Here is a 16,676-nt window from a genome sequence, read left to right on the forward strand (position 1 = left end):
GAAAGACGGTATTGATGAACCTATTTGTAGGGCAGCAGTGGGGATGCAGACATAGGGAATAGGCTTGTGGACACAGACTGGGGAAGGAGTGGGTGGGATGAATGGAGAGAGAACACGGAAACATATACGCTACCGTATGTAAGATGGGTGGCCAGTGGGAATTGGCCGTATGACCCAGGGAGTTCAAACTGGGGCTCTGTGACCACCTAGAGGGGTGGGATCGGGTGGGAGGCGGGAGGGAGGTTTAAGAGGGAGGGAGCATGTGTATACCTAAGGCTGATTCATGTTGATATATGGCAGAAACCAACACAATATTGTAAAGCAATTATCCTTCAATTAAAAATAAGTAAATTAAAATGTTACAAAAGTAGAGTGTTCCAATGAAAGCTCTCTCAGCTTGAATCTGAAAAGGAGTGTAGTTTTATGTATAACTGAATCACTTGGCTGCACAGCAGAAATTAATGCAACATTGTAAATCAACTATACTTCAGTAAAGTAATTTTTTTAAAAAGCTAATGGCAGCTTGATGCTGATGCTGAGCGTAGTTCTCGGGGAAGGAGCTTGGTGGCGCCACTGTCGCTGCTTGGGGCGAGAGTTGCCTCTATAAAATAAACACTGGATGCTATTTTTGCTTTCCCTCCTATTTTTGTAAAGTGAAAATCCTCTTGGGATATCTTTCGGTGAGCAAAAACAGGTACTAATATAGATTTCGTAAAAGTGACATAGCGAAGCAAGCTTTCAGAAAGTGGGGAATACCTATATTATTAAATATATCTCCCTTCTCTTCCCTATTCAGCTCAACCCAAAAGCTCTAACGTCTGTTGACATCTGTCAAAATGACTGTTTTCTACCAAATTTTGGTTTCCCCATCTTTTCCCCCCTCCTTTTGCCAGTTGAGTGAACAGCTTGGGGGTGGCTTGTTTGTGATATAATTCAGTTCTTTGGTGTTTTGAATTTTTTTTTTTTTTTGGCTGCGCTGTGCAGCATGTGGGATCTTAGTCCCCTGATCAGGGAGCAAACTCATGCCCCCTGCATTTATCTTAACCACTGGACTGCCAGGGAAGTCCCTATAATTCAATTTTCTTGATCTTTCAAAGGACACAGGATCACTTCCTTTTAGTCCATCAGTATGTTTTGTACCCGCCAGCTTCTTGCTCAAGCAGTCCAGGAAAACCCCCAAAGGCCCAGTATGGCCTGAGCCCAAAGCCTAGTCTCTGCTGCTATAGGTGGAAGTCCTTCGCAATGGAATGGGAATGGGGGCTTGCATTTCTCCCATCATTTCTTATGCTTCTTGCTTGCTTCCTGGCAGGTTTTCCAATGCGTTTTCTTACTACGGATTAGTCCTGCTCACCACCGAGCTCTTCCAAGCAGGAGATGTCTGTAGCAGTGAGTATCACAGCCCTCTAGCAGTTCACACCCTCCACCCAACACACAAGGTCATACACACACTCCCAGCCCGGGTCCTGCCCTCACAGGGCCTGGCCTTGCACAGACTCCCGGAAGCAAGTTTCTGCAAAATCTAAATATGAAAGAGCTGGGTTGTGGTTTCTGAGATCTTCTGTAGAAACCTGGACAATCTTATCATGCTAGACATGACCTTAGAGCAGAATCCTCTTACATCCCCTGAAGAGGTCCCTGAAGTCCATCCCTGAGTGTTACGGCCGTGACCCTGTGGACCCATCCTGTGTGTGTGTTAAGTCTGAGAACTAGGTTGGAGCTCAATCCTGGCTGCACAACAGAATCACCTGGGGGAGCTTTTAAACAAGGCCATGCCATTTAAACAATGCCTCGGGCAATTTAATCAGCATCTTTGGGGGTGTGGCCCAGGCCGGAGTCGGTTTTTAAAGCTCCCCAGGTGATTCTATTGTGGAGCTGGAGATGGGACCCACTGGACAAGAGGAATGAATAACAAGGAAAATCTATATATAGATGTCTGGGCTTTGAACTCAGGATGGGAGACAAAGGGATGGAGTTCTTGTCTGTTTGCAGGATTTGTCCAGTTATCTTTTTCAAATGACGCGTTCTTAATCTGAGTTAATTGTTTTGTTTGTTGGTATGAGAATTGGTATTATTAATGGGATAGCAGAGTCCCATCTTGCTGGGGGAGTGTGAGAGAGTCTTAAATGAATTGCCCTGAGGAAGCAGTTCAGTTATAAATTCGGGGTTTAGTATTGATTTAAGCCTAAATCCTTTGCGCCCGTGATGGAATACAAGTTCATGTGCCTGACTCACAGTGAAGCCAAACAAACCAAATCGCTGGAGTTTGGAGCAGAGAAAGGTGTGTTGCAAGGCCAGGCAAGGAGAATGGGTTGTTGACTCATGCTCAAAAATCCTGAACTCCCCGATGGTTTGGGGGGAGGTTTTATAGGCAGAATTTGGTGGTGGTGGAGGAGAGCTGCAGGTTGTGTGGCTTTCTTCTGATTGGTTGGTGGTAAGGTAACTGGGTTTGATTTAGGTCACACCTGAATGGTCTAGTGGTTTTCCCTACTTTCTTCAATTTCAGTCTGAATTTGGCAGTATCCAGGAGTTCATGATCTGAACCATAGTCAGCTCCTGGTCTTGTTTTTGTTGACTGTATAGAGCTTCTCCATCTTTGGCTGCAAAGAATATAATCAATCTGATTTCGGTGTTGACCATCTGGTGATGTCCATGTGTAGAGTCTTCTCTTGTGTTGTTGGAAGAGGGTGTTTGCTATGACCAGTGCATTTTCTTGGCAAAACTCTATTAGTCTTTGCCCTGCTTCATTCCATATTCCAAGGCCAAATTTGCCTGTTACTTCAGGTGTTTCTTGACTTCCTACTTTTGCATTCCAGTCCCCTATAATGAAAAGGACATCTTTTTTGGGTGTTAGTTCTAAAAGGTCTTGTAGGTCTTCATAGAACCATTCAACTTCAGCTTCTTCAGCGTTACTGGTTGGGGCATAGACTTGGATTACTGTGATATTGAATGGTTTGCCTTGGAAATGAACAGAGATCATTCTGTTGTTTTTGAGATTGCATCCAAGTACTGCATTTTGGACTCTTGTTGACCATGAGGGCTACTCCATTCCTTCTAAGGGATTCCTGCGCACAGTAGTAGATATAATGGTCATCTGAGTTAAATTCACCCATTCTGTTCCATTTTAGTTCCCTGATTCCTAGAACGTCAATGTTCACTCTTGCCATCTCCTGTTTGACCACTTACAATTTGCCTTGATTCATGGACCTAACATTCCAGGTTTCTATGCAGTATTGCTCTTTACAGCATCGGACCTTGCTTCTATCACAGTCACATCCACAACTGGGTATTGTTTTTGCTTTGGCTTCATCCCTTCATTCTTTCTGGAGTTATTTCTCCACTGATCTCCAGTAGCATATTGGGCACCTACTGACCTGGGGAGTTCCTCTTTCAGTATCCTATCATTTTGCCTTTTCATACTGTTCATGGGGTTCTCAAGGCAAGAATACTGAAGTGGCTTGCCATTCCCTTCTCCAGTGGACCACATTCTGTCCTTATGATTATACAGTGGAAGTGAGAAATAGATTTAAGGGACTAGATCTGATAGAGTGCCGGATGAACTATGGACGGAGGTTCGTGACATTGTACAGGAGACAGGGATCAGGACCATCCCCATGGAAAAGAAATGCAAAAAAGCAAAATGGCTGTCTGAGGAGGCCTTACAAATAGCTGTGAAAAGCAAAGGAGAAAAGGAAAGATATAAGCATCTGAATGCAGAGTTCCAAAGAAAAGCAAGAAGAGATAAGAAAGCCTTCCTCAGCGATCAGTGCAAAGAAATAGAGGAAAACAACAGAATGGGAAAGACTAGAGATCTCTTCAAGAAAATTAGAGATACCAAGGGAACATTTCATGCAAAGATGGGCTTGATAAAGGACAGATATGGTATGGAGCTAACAGAAGCAGAAGATATTAAGAAGAGATGGCAGGAATACACAGAAGAACTGTACAAAAAAGATCTTCATGACCAAGATAATCACGATGGTGTGATCACTCACCTAGAGCCAGACATCTGGAATGTGAAGTCAAGTGGGCCTTAGAAAGCATCACTACGAACAAAGCTAATAGAGGTGATGGAATTCCAGTTGAGCTATTTCAAATCCTGAAAGATGATGCTGTGAAAGTGCTGCACTCAATATGCCAGCAAATTTGAAAAACTCAACAGTGGCCACAGGACTGGAAAAGGTCCGTTTTCATTCCAGTCCCAAAGAAAGGCAATGCCAAAGAATGCTCAAACTACCACACAATCGCACTCATCTCATACGCTAGTAAAGTAATGCTCAAAATTCTCCAAGACAGGCTTCAGCAATACATGACCCATGAACTTCCGGATGTTCAAGCTGGTTTTAGAAAAGGCAGAGGAACCAGAGACCAAATTGCCAACATCCGCTGGATCATGGAAAAAGCAAGAGAGTTCCAGAAAAACATCTATTTCTGCTTTATTGACTATGCCAAAGCCTTTGACTGTGTGGATCACAATAAACTGTGGAAAATTCTGAAAGAGATGGGAATACCAGACCATCTGACCTGCTTCTTGAGAAACCTATATGCAGGTCAGGAAGCAACAGTTAGAACTGGACATGGAACAACAGACTGGTTCCAAATAGGAAAAGGAGTACGTCAAGGCTGTATATTGTCACCCTGCTTATTTAACTTATATGCAGAGTACATCATGAGAAACGCTGGGCTGGAAGAAGCACAAGCTGGAATCAAGATTGCCGGGAGAAAGATCAATAACCTCAGATATTCAGATGACACCACCCTTATGGCAGAAAGTGAAGAGGATCTAAAAAGCCTCTTGATGAAAGTGAAAGTGGAGAGTGAAAAAGTTGGCTTAAAGCTCAACATTCAGAAAACGAAGATCATGGCATCTGGTCCTATCACTTCATGGGAAATAGATGGGGAAACAGTGGAAACAGTGTCAGACTTTATTCTTCTGGGCTCCAAAATCACTGCAGATGGTGACTGCAGCCATGAAATTAAAAGATGCTTACTCCTTGGAAGGAAAGTTATGACTAACCTAGATAGCATATTGAAAAGCAGAGACATTACTTTGCCAACAAAGGTCCGTCTAGTCAAGGCTATGGTTTTTCCAGTGGTCATGTATGGATGTGAGAGTTGGACTGTGAAGAAGGCTGAGTGCCGAAGAATTGATGCTTTTGAACTATGGTGTTGGAGAAGACTCTTGAGAGTCCCTTGGACTGCAAGGAGATCCAACCAGTCCATTCTAAAGGAGCTCAGCCCTGGGATTTCTTTGGAAGGAATGATGCTAAAGCTGAAACTCCAGTACTTTGGCCACCTCATGCGAAGAGTTGACTCATTGGAAAAGACTCTGATGTTGGGAGGGATTGGGGGCAGGAGAAGGGGACGACAGAGGATGAGATGGCTGGATGGCATCACTGACTCGATGGACGTGAGTCTGAGTGGACTCCGGGAGTTGTGATGGACAGGGAGGCCTGGTGTGCTGCGATTCATGGGGTTGCAAAGAGCCGGACACGACTGAGCGACTGAAATGAACTGAACTGAACTGAACTGAGGTAACTGGGTGATGTCCCAGGAATCTTGTGCTCAGTCTGGAGGTGCCACCCTCCTTCCGGGAGGGGACCTTAGTGCCTACAGAACTCAAAAGATGTTCTGATGTGTATTCCTTGAGAGAAACCAGGCTGCACAAGTGTGTCTTGACGACTCCTCCCTTGTTTCTGCAGCCCCTCCCTTCCCAGGTTAGCACAGTGTGTGGAGGCCTATAATCGATTGCATCACTGCCAGACGCAGCTTGCATTTTTGTGGACAAGAATCATTGGCATTAGTGTTAGTATTGTACCATGTGGAGTTGTGAAAGAGCTTGAGGATGTGAACGGTGAGGTGACCTGTAAGGATTCACAGGACAGGATGCTATGCCATTTCGAAGTCCTTCACTCTATTTCCTGACAGACGACATGAGGGCAAAAAATCACACAAGGTAAGGGAGGTCAGGAGTGTGGGGCAGAGGAAGGGGCCATGGGTTAGTCAGAGTTTTAAACGGGGTGGTCAAGATGGCCTCAGTGAGCAGGTGGGATTTAAAGGAAGACTTGAAAGAGGTGAGTAAATTAGCCAGGGTGTGTGCTAAGTCACTTCAGTTGTGTGCCCTGTGCTAACATGGACTGCAGCCCGCCAGGCTCCCCTGCCCACGGGATTTCTCAGGCAAGAATACTGGAGGGGGTTGCCATTTCCTCCTCCAGGGGATCTTCCCGACCCAGGGATTGAACCCACATCTCCTACCTCTCCTGCACTGGCAGGTGGATTCTTTACAACTGTGCTGCCTGGGAAGCCCCAGTTCTGGTCTAAGCACATTCATGTACACAGCCTGCTTCCAGCCTCTCAATCATTTTACCCCTGAGGGTTTATTAGCCCCCAGATTGTCAGGAAGCTGGGGCTTAAAGAGATGGAGCTCTGACACTGCTGGTGGGAGGGAGGCACCCTGAGTTGGTCTGAGTCCTGAGCCTGCGCACCTTCCGCAGCATCCCAGCCGAATCGTAACCCAAGGAACGAGACATGGGGAATGGGAGGACGCAATTCAACACTGTGGGTGCCTCTTCCTCTTTCTCTCTCTCTCCACCTCCCAGTCTCCAGCCGGAAGAAGGCAGTAGAGGCAAAGTGCAGCCTGGCCTGCGAGTACCTGAGTGAGGAGGACTACATGGACCTGCTGTGGACCACCCTGTCTGAGTTCCCAGGTGAGGGACCTGCGCCGGGTGGGGCTGGGACAGTGCAGCCTGGGAACGTGGCTGTAACCTCATGCCAGCTGGAAGCAAATCCCATTTCTAAAAAAAGCCGGGGATTTGTTTTCAAACCGTAGCTACAAGTTGTCAAGAATGGTGAAGGGGCTGACATTTTACTGTATGCGTCACAGAAAGCAAAGGTGATCTATCTTTTTCCGTCATCTTTTTTTTTTTTTTGGCTGCACCTCACGGGATGTGGGATCTTAGTTCCCCAACCAGGGATTGAACATGAGCCCATGGCAGTAAAAGTGCTGAATTCTAACCACTGGACGACCAGGGATTGTCAGTCCTACACCAGTCTTACGGACATATGTCCACTTGTCACTAGGGAGGTCACTTCTGGCATAAAGTTAATTTTAAAAAGCTATAATCTTAATCCCTGCCCAAGATTCACAGATATACTTTGTAGGAGACATATAACCGACGTGATGAATTTGAGTAGGCTCTGGGAGTTGCTGATGGACAGGAAAGCCTGGCATGCTGCCATCCATGGGGTTGCAAAGAGTTGGACATGACTGAGCAACTGAACTGAACTGAACTGGAGACATATAATGCACTGCATTTTTTAAAAAATTTAAGCACCAGCTTTTTATTGTGCCTGTACACGCACTCTGAATTGTAGGCCATTCTCGCTTTATTAAAATATCATTATTTTAAAGCATTTCATCACAGTAATCACACACATGGAAAAAACAATTGTACTAGGGATTATAATGAAACCATAGTCTACTAGCCTAGCGCCTCCCACCCCTCATTCAATTTCCCAGGAGGAATCACTTTTGTTTCTGAATAACTCAACGCGTTTTAAAGCAGACTGTCGACGTCTAGCAACATTAATGACATTTACGGAAAGTACAATTTTAAGTGATTGTTTTTACACTTTTGTAAGTCTTTTTATCATAATCAAATATTGATATAAAATAATTTCTGCCTATTCCATGTGGTTTGTGGGATCTTAGTTCCCCAGCCAGGGTTTGAACCCACACCCTCCACAGCAAAAGCACGAGTCCTAACCACTAGGCCTCCAGCGAATTCCCCATATATAATTTTTTGGCTCAAAAAAGAGAAGTGACATTGCATCACTTCGGCCATGTTCTAGTCGTTAGAAGTGGGTCGTGAGGCCTAGCCCGCTCTCGAGGGGAGGGGAGTACAGACCGGGAGGTGGGGGTTGCGGGGCCGGGTCGGACGCCGCCTCCCTGGCACCCTGCTCCCTTGCAGGTGTCCTGGTGACTCTCTGGATCATTGACCGCCTGGGCCGCAAGAAGACCATGGCCCTGTGTTTCGTCGTCTTCTCCTTTTGCAGCCTCCTGCTGTTTATCTGTGTTGGAAGGTAGGTCATGGCACCAGCTCTCTGTGGCCAGCTGGCTTATTTCTCAGCCGGTGGTCAGTGGCTCTTTGGACCTGCGGGCTGTGGATTACACCCTCTGGGGGTCATCTGAAAGATCCCTCCAACCCCTCACTAGGACTGAGTCTGTTGGCTGCCTCATAACTGCCCCCTGCTTAAAGCTGGGGCCTCTGATGGAGGTGAGGGTAGGAGGGCACTTTGGTCCAAAGTTTGCTCCGTCACCGTCACATTTAGACGTTTGACATCATCTCCCAGTGAGCGCATGCATTTAGCTGTTTAATTCATATATGGGTTTTAAGGGTTCATTTGTTCCATGGCACTATTACAAGGTCCTGTTTTATAATCTGCTTTTGCATTGCTCCATTTTTTCCATCTATCAAGAGCTTCCAAAGGTAGAACTGGCCTGTGCTGACCTTGGAGAGACCCCAGACCAACCTGCAGATGAGAGATCTGTGAACAGTCTGGAGATGTAGATTAGATCTGGGAATGCTGATATTCAAAGACATTGTGGGAACAGTGGAACAGGGGGTTGGGGATCAGGATTGTTCTCAAAATACTGAAGAGAAGTTTACTATCTCTGGTTCAGCTGGTTCCTAGCTCAATTCCTGTCCCCACTAGGTCCTACCTGGACTTTGGATGATTTATATCACTTGTCCCCAACCTCACCCCCACCCTGGGCACCACTGATGTTTCCATCTCAGCCTGGAACTTTGGAGAACGATAAACTTATAAAAGCCGGCCTTCAGAGAGACCACTGGGGTGTGTGTCTGCATGCCTCCCTGAATGTGTGTTGGGTAAGGTGGGCTTTGCCAATTCCTAGGGCGTAAATTCTACCTGGGCAGAGAAGACTACTGAAAGAAACTGTCAGAAAAAAAAAAGTTAATACTTGCTCATCTGCTTTTTTTTTTTTTCCTCTTCCTAGAAATATGCTCACTCTGTTACTCTTCATTGCAAGAGCATTTATTTCTGGAGGCTTCCAAGCAGCCTACGTTTACACACCTGAGGTAGGAGGGTGGGAAGGGATGCCTGGGAGCAGTGGTGGGGAGGGGGCAGATGGAGGGGGAAGCTCTACTTCCACAAACACGAAGCCTGGGCTCCTCTGACTGAAATTTGTCCTTGAGAAAGACTGAAAAAGCACACCACCCTCTAAAATATTGCCTGAACTTACACTCCATGTGACAGCGTGTCTGTTTTCCCACACTCAGGGATGATGGGTTATTCGTTTTATATTTATTTTATTTTATCTCACCTTATTTTAGATAGGGGCAAAGGGAGGGAAAGAAGACTATGTATCAGATGCTATGCTGAGAGAAGGACCCCCCTCCCCCAGCTCAGGTCTGCACAGCTCTCCAGAGCCCTCACTCTGAGTCATCATCCTAAGTCCTGATACCTCCACACCACCTTCCAGGCCCAGCACCAACCCTGCCTCCTCCAGGAAGCCCTCCAGGATATCCCCCCTCCCCTGACTTCATTTTACCCTCACTGCCTGTGCCCCGCTTTGGTATTTTTAGTCCTGCCACATGGCCTGTCCCCCAAGGAGACTCCTACTAAGGCTCCCTGTGGACAGGGCCTGGGTCTCCTTCGCTTTGACTCTCGTCTGGCCTAGTGTCCCCTCATCAGAGGCTTGTGGATTGATTACTGGAGGCTCGCAGAAGGGAATCAGGAGAAGGCTGCTGGGCCTGCAGGGATTGGGAGGCCCGGTGTCTACAATGGCAAATACCAGGGATCAGCAAACTATGGGCCATATTCAACCTGCTGCCTGTTCTTGTCTAGTCCAAGAGTTAAGAGTGGTTTTTATGTTTTTAAACAGTTGAATGCCAGATCAAAACGATATTTCTTGACATGTGAAAATTATATGGAATTCATGTGTCAGTGTTCATTAATAAAGCATTGTCAGAACAAGCCACAGCCCTTCCTGTACTGTTGTCCACAACTGCTTTTGTGTTATAGGAGCTGAGTAGTTGCTGGAGACCAGCTGGCCCCCAGAGCTCAGATTATTTACTCTCTGTCCCTTTAAGAAAAAGTTTGCTGACTCCTAGCTTAAGCTATTCCAGCTGGCTAGGCCCAAGGAAGAATTAGTTAAATGAAGGATGATTGATCCAAATGATAGAATTCTATGCAGCCATTAAAAATCACACACTGGAGAAGACCAAATATGGACATCAGAGATGTCCGCAGTCTTTTTCTACGAGGAAAAAGAAAAATCTTCAAAGTGGCATATACAGAAATAGCTAGTGGATAAAACTATATCCCCTCTAGGATTTGCCTTATCGTAATTTAGGAGGGAAAGGAAATGAATGTGATTGAAACTAACACAGGCAGGACTTTCCTGGCAGTCCAGGGGTTAAGACTCTGTGCTTCAAGTGCAGGGGCACAGGTTTGATCCCTGGTCTGGGAACTAAGAGCCCACATGCTGTGAAGTGTGGCCAAAAAATTTTTAAAAAGCAAAAACAAAAAACCCAACACAGGCCACTGTGCTTGGTCCTAGATGATTGATTCCATCATTCTACTTTAGTCTGTGCTTGAAATTCTCTATGATAGGAAAAAAAAATAGGAATTTCATACTTATTTATTTAGCTATAACCACCCAGGGCAGAGGCTTCTCAGATGGTTCAGCAGTAAAGAAATTGCCTGCCAATTCAGGAGACCCTGGTTCAGTCCCTGGGTCGGAAAAATGCCCTGGAGGAAATGGCAACTCACTCCAGCATTCTTGCCTGGAAAATCCCTGGGACAGAGGAGCCTGGTGGGCTGCAGTCCATGGGGTCGCAAAGAGTCAGACGTGACTGAGTGACTGAAAATGCACAGCACGCAGGGCAGAGAGGACCCCGTTCCTAGGTTCCCACCGCCAGGTTGGCTTCCTGCCTTCTTAGTGGAGTTTCCTGGCCCCTTTGGGGTGAGACTCCCCACCCCGCCCTCGCAGGATTGACCCTAACTCAGGCCCGCCCATAGGGTGAATTCCACCATTCCTGAGCCAGTGAGGAGGGAGGGGCCTGCATTTTCTCAAGGCAGCCACTTGGGCGGCTGTGTTTCAGGTCTACCCCACGGCGACCCGAGCGCTGGGCCTGGGCACCTGCAGCGGCATGGCGAGGGTGGGCGCCCTCATCACCCCGTTCATTGCTCAGGTAGGTGTCACCCCAAATACAGAGGGGGGGCGTGACCAAGGCCAGTGGTGGCAAGCCGTTACCAGACGCTGAGCCTCTGCTTGGCCTTTGGTGTGTGTGCATGACCTGATCTCGCGTTAGCAATCGCCCTACGAAAGCAGCCATATTGTATGCAAATGAGGAAACCGAGGCTCAGAAGAGTCACGGGACTTGTCCAAGGTCACACAGCTGGGAGGTAGAGGAGCTGGGAGTCAAACTCCGGTCTTTCTGATGATTTGGCCAAGGACAGTTTGGATTAGAATAAACAGGCCACCACGCCTTAGAGGGAAACTAATGTCCCAGTTCCCAGTTTCTGATTTGGATGATTCAATGTCCTTGCAGTTTTTTTCAGGTCTTTGTATCTTGAAGCATTTCTGTCTATTTGGGGGGAGTCTTATTTTATTGGAGTCTTTTTGCTTTTTTAATATCCAATTCATTTTTTTCCAGTTTTTAATAATATTTTTAAAAATTGAGGTAAAAGTCACGTAACATCAAATTAACCATTTTAATTTGAGGACTTCCCTTGTCAATCCTGTGGTGAGGACTTGGCATTTCTTTTTTTTTTTTTTTTTTGTGGACTGCAGCCTGCCAGGCTCGGCTGTCCATGAGATTTCCTAGGCAAGAATACTGGAGTGGGTTGCCATTTCCTTCTCCAAGGACTTGGCATTTCTAATGCCAGGGCCCAGGTTCGATCTCTGGTTGGGGAACTAAGATACCACAAGCCACGTGGTGCAGCCAAATAAAAAAAATTTTAAAAAGAAAGTGAATGATTCACTGGCCTGTAGCACTTTCATGATGTCGGGAACCACCACCTTGATCCAGTTCCAAAGCATTTTCCTTGCCCCCAAATAAACCTCCGTATCCATTAAACAAGTACTTCCCAGCTCCAGCCCCTCCAGCCCCTGGCAACCACTGGTATGCATTCTGTCTGCGTGAATTTTTTCTCTTCTGAATCTTCTGTGTAAATAGAATCCTAATATGTGTTTTGGCCAAGTTGTTCTGTCCCGATACCGTTGTGTTTGAACATTGTAGAACACTAGTAACTAGCACTGGTTGACAGCTTGCCCAGTGCCTGCGTGGTGCCAAGTGAGGCATCTTCTCACTGGGAGGTGACCTCTGCCCTCCTACCCGTTTGGCAGCTGAAGAAATGAGGTTTAGGCCTGCTGCGTGATTTGCCTGGGTCATGAAGATAGGAAGCCAGCAGATGTACTGTTTTGAGAGGAAATAAACAGACTCTTGAAGGACTTCTCTGGTGGTCTGGTGGTTAAGACTCCACACTTCCAATGCAAGGAGCATGGGTTTGATCCCTCATCAGGGAACTAAGATCCCACATGTCTCCTGGTGTGGCCAAAAAAAAAAAACCAGACTCTCGAGTCTGATAGGATATGGGTTCAAATCCCAGCCCCATCCTTGGTCTTTGTGTGAACTCGGGTATGTTCCTTAATCCTTTTTGAGCCTCAGTTTTTCCTTCTGCAAAGTGGGGTTGGAGTATGTACCTCATAAAGCTGTCATGAGGACTCCGTGGGAGTCCGGTGACAAAGAGGGCTCACAGGAGGACCTGGCATTCTAGTATCATCTGTATGATTGGCAGTGCCTGTGTGTCGTTAGGGACACTCTCACCAGCGTGTGTCTCCCTCCCCCAGGTGATGCTGGAATCATCCGTGTACCTGACGCTGGCCGTTTACAGTGGCTGCTGCCTCCTGGCTGCCCTGGCCTCCTGCTTTTTGCCTATCGAGACCAAAGGCCGCGGACTGCAGGAGTCCAGCCACCGGGAATGGGGGCAGGAGATGGTTGGCCGAGGGGCACACGGCACAGGTGTCGCCAGGTCGAACTCGGGCTCTCAGGAGTAGTGACCGATGGGGGCTGCACTGGTCTTTGAGGCTGTAGAGCATGAGGAGCTGGTGGAGCCCAGTGGGGGCACCAATCGTCACTGCCCACATCAAGAACTCATCCAAGGGTACCACCCAGACCAACAAGGTTTTGTGTCTTGACTGTTTGCTCATATTCATCGAGATCCACCCAGGAATGGGAAGGCCTTTGCTTTGGGGGGTTCTCTGTGTGTGTGGAGGTCTGTTAATAACCTATGGATCTGCATGGGAAAACTGCCACCTCAGGAGTGCCCAGTGACACCAGTAGTCAGCCGGACACCATCCAGAGTCAGCCGGTCACACCCTTGGTGAACAACGACCAAAAGATCTTTGTAGATACAGTCCCGGCCCGGACGGACCCATGTGGGATCTGCCGTCCAGTAAGATGACACGTGCCAGCCACCCACTGAATCTGTTCTTAGGTTTCTCCTGCATCCCCAGCCCCAGGCTTTCTTCTTTGAAAGCAAGGGACCTGGGTGTGGCCTGAGCAGCTTTTTCTTGGGTCTGAGAAATGCTCCTGGGGAAAGGGCCCCTTAGTTTGCATCCCCAGGGCTTGAGTAGCAGAGACTCTGGAAGATGGACATGCATTTGAACTTGAGTCTCTTGCATGCTTCTACCTGGCCCCTTCTTGGAGTCACTGTCTCTGATTCCAGGGGATCCAAATGTGACCACTAGAACAGCTAGGCTTGCACCAGATGACAACCTCAGAGAGTTGTTACCTCCAGGAATTGGGGGTGGAGGTGAAACAGAAGTGAGAACCAAGCCCACAGCTGAAGCAGGGGCCTCCCCTTCGGAAGTAGAAAAGGCCACTCCGGGGGGCTTCTTTTCTGGCCGCCTCCTCAGTCGGGCTGACTGGTGACTCTTGGGGCAAGAAAACAGTTAAGTCAGGTTTCAGCATTTGGGAGTTGAGTGTGGTATGTGACTAGGGAAGCAGAAAGAGGCTCCCCCAACCACCCACTCCCATCAGGGTCAGGGGACCAGGATCCCTTCCTCCCTGGATTCTCTGCCACCCCTGCAGTCAAGGGCTGGCTTGGTCTTTCCATAGAGGCAACTCCTTGGGTTCCGGTGATGGACCACATGGCAGAGACGCTGTGCAGAGGAGGAATGGGAATCCCAGATGTATGAAATGTGCATTTCCAAAGAAAGAGCAAGGAGGTCAACCAGGTTTGGGGGTTGGCCTCCAGAGGAAGGGCAGATGCTGTTCTCAGCAGACGACATCCATGCCGGGGTTTGGTTTCTATGAGCCTTTTCCCTATCATGAGGCAGAAACCTAGGGAAGGAGGGCGGAAGCTTACAGATCCCATCAAAGGCCAGAGAAGGCTGACCTTCTGCTTGGAGATGTCTGCTTGAAGTGAACATTTCGAGGAAGCCAAATGTGTACGTTCATCTTTATTAAAACATGTTGGTGATGGACATTGAAAGGGTTTAAGTTTGTCTGTCTGTCATAATGTCCTAGGGATGGTTCAACTTAACGGTCTTGCCAGCTTTGTCCATTCAGGGTAAGTTTGATGCTTTTGTATGCTTTAATATGATGATCTTTCCAATAAGGGGGAAAAGGTGCACAGTTGGCTGCTGACTTTGAGTCTGTTTGGAAGCAACACTCTCTGCTAATGGTGTAGAGATCACAGTGGTCAGCTTCTTCAGGCCCAGGCTCTAGATCAAATGCAAATGATCCCATGTCCCTGGATGTACGGTCTGCAGCACCCCCGAGGCCCAGGCAGTCAGAGGGGGCAGTTTGGCAGAGCTTCCTCTCTCTGTCACCCACATTTCTTTGGACCACGAGTGGCTAAAGCTCTAGTTATTTCTGGTCTGCTGAGCTCTGCTGGGTAACAAAGAACCTTTGCTTGTCTTTTTTGCCTTCCAGCTGAGCAGACACTGCCAGATGAGAAAGTCCACTCTCTTCACCCTCAAATAACCTGGAGTAACTGGGGACTATAGTGTGGAAGGAGAACTTGGTGGGCGTAGATGTATTCCAGGGGCTGGAGTAAAGAAGCTGGTAATTGTGGGTTTTCTCGAGAAAATGAAAGGTGAACACTCTTGGTTTTCTAAATTGCATGCCCTTTTATAAAATCGATATTATTGAATGAAATAAGAGCTGCCGCAAACATTGTGCAAGCCTCTGAAACACATGAGACCTTTAGCTGAAAACCTTTGTGTCTAATTTTGAGCCATCCAAATGCTTCCCTTTCCATTAATGGAAATGTCATCTGTCTCTCTCAGTGTTAGGAAAGACTAGAAAATGGTAAAGAATGTTCAATGTAGCCAGGATTACATGGTTTCTTTCTTTCCCTTACTTCAAGTATGCTCAGGAATACATACATAAGATGTGTTGGCAGTGAGAAAAAAAGAGTATCTTAGAGATGGACTTTGAATATGGATATGTATTATTTTTAAACAATGGTAAGCAACGGAGAAGGCAATGGCACCCCACTCCAGTACTCTTGCCTGGAAACTCCCATGGACAGAGGAGCCTGGAAGGCTGCAGTCCATGGGGTCACTGAGGGTCGGACACGACTGAGCAACTTCACTTTCACTTTTCACTTTCATGCATTGGAGAAGAAAATGGCAACCCACTCCAGTGTTCTTGCCTGGAGAATCTCAGGGACGGGGGAGCCTGGTGGGCTGCCATCCATTGGGTCGCACAGAGTCGGACACAACTGAAGCGACTTAGCAGCAGCAAGCAACATAGAGCCTTGAAAGATGATATCAGAAGTCTTCCTTGGTTATGACAATAAACATCAAAGGACTAGAATAACCTTGAGCTGTCAGTAACAGCAAAACCAACCAATAGTAGTTTAACCCTTTAGAATATTAATTGTTCATTTAACAACAAGCCCAGAGTCAGACAGTTCCAGGGAAGGTTCCGTAGCTCAACAGTGTCATCAAGGACCCAGCTTTTTTTTTGTTTGTTTTCCCTCCCAACCTTCTTCTGCATGTCAGCCATTGACCCAAAGTGTGAAACCTCATGGTGGCAAAATGGTTGCCAATGTGCCAGGCATCAAGTTTTTTTTTCAAAAGAGGTAGAATGGGGAAGGAGCAGTCACAACAGGTTTTCTTTCTAAAGAGTCTGTTGTTTTGGCTGGAAAGAGAAGTCCTACAGATTTACTATTGCTTTGCATTAGTCAGACCTGGGTCACATGCCAATCCCAGCATGAGCTCTCCCCTAGTTGGGGAAGGAAGGGCCTACCTCCCACTGGATCAAGGGATACCCAGAGACTCTTGAACACAAAATTGAGATTCTGTTAGTACAGAGAAGGAAGGCAGTGATGGTGGGATGGGAGATAGCCAAGAGAAACCTTGACATAGAGTTCTCATGAAGGCTGTTACAGTTGCAAGGAACAGAACAACTTTAACTAAAACTTTAAAATAAGACTGGGAACAGTAGTTAATTTCCTGGGGAATATAAATATGGGAAACAGAAGTGTAAGGAACAACAGGAAGAGAGGAAGATTGTGGCAGAGTACAGGACATGAGCCCTGTCCAAAGGCAGTGGCTGCTACTCAGCTCCAGCTGATATTGTTGTATCATGAGGTCACCTGATTTTCAAGACAAGAATCTGGATTCTTATGTGAAA

The 16,676-nt window shown here is 47.0% G+C and overlaps 1 protein-coding gene across 1 annotated transcript in view; it reads left to right on the plus strand.

The window, feature by feature from the left end:
• SVOP (SV2 related protein) overlaps window positions 1–14,514 on the plus strand; it is a 73,035-nt gene extending 58,521 nt beyond the window's left edge. The window contains 6 exon segments of the mRNA NM_001075441.1: window positions 1,310–1,386; window positions 6,597–6,704; window positions 7,968–8,079; window positions 9,017–9,098; window positions 11,127–11,216; window positions 12,878–14,514. Coding sequence (NP_001068909.1) covers window positions 1,310–1,386; window positions 6,597–6,704; window positions 7,968–8,079; window positions 9,017–9,098; window positions 11,127–11,216; window positions 12,878–13,084 — 676 coding nt within the window. The 3' untranslated portion in view covers window positions 13,085–14,514.
• Window positions 14,515–16,676: the final 2,162 nt, after the last annotated feature.

This window comes from Bos taurus, chromosome 17 (assembly GCF_002263795.3).
Source record: "Bos taurus isolate L1 Dominette 01449 registration number 42190680 breed Hereford chromosome 17, ARS-UCD2.0, whole genome shotgun sequence".
NCBI lineage: Eukaryota > Metazoa > Chordata > Mammalia > Artiodactyla > Bovidae > Bos > Bos taurus.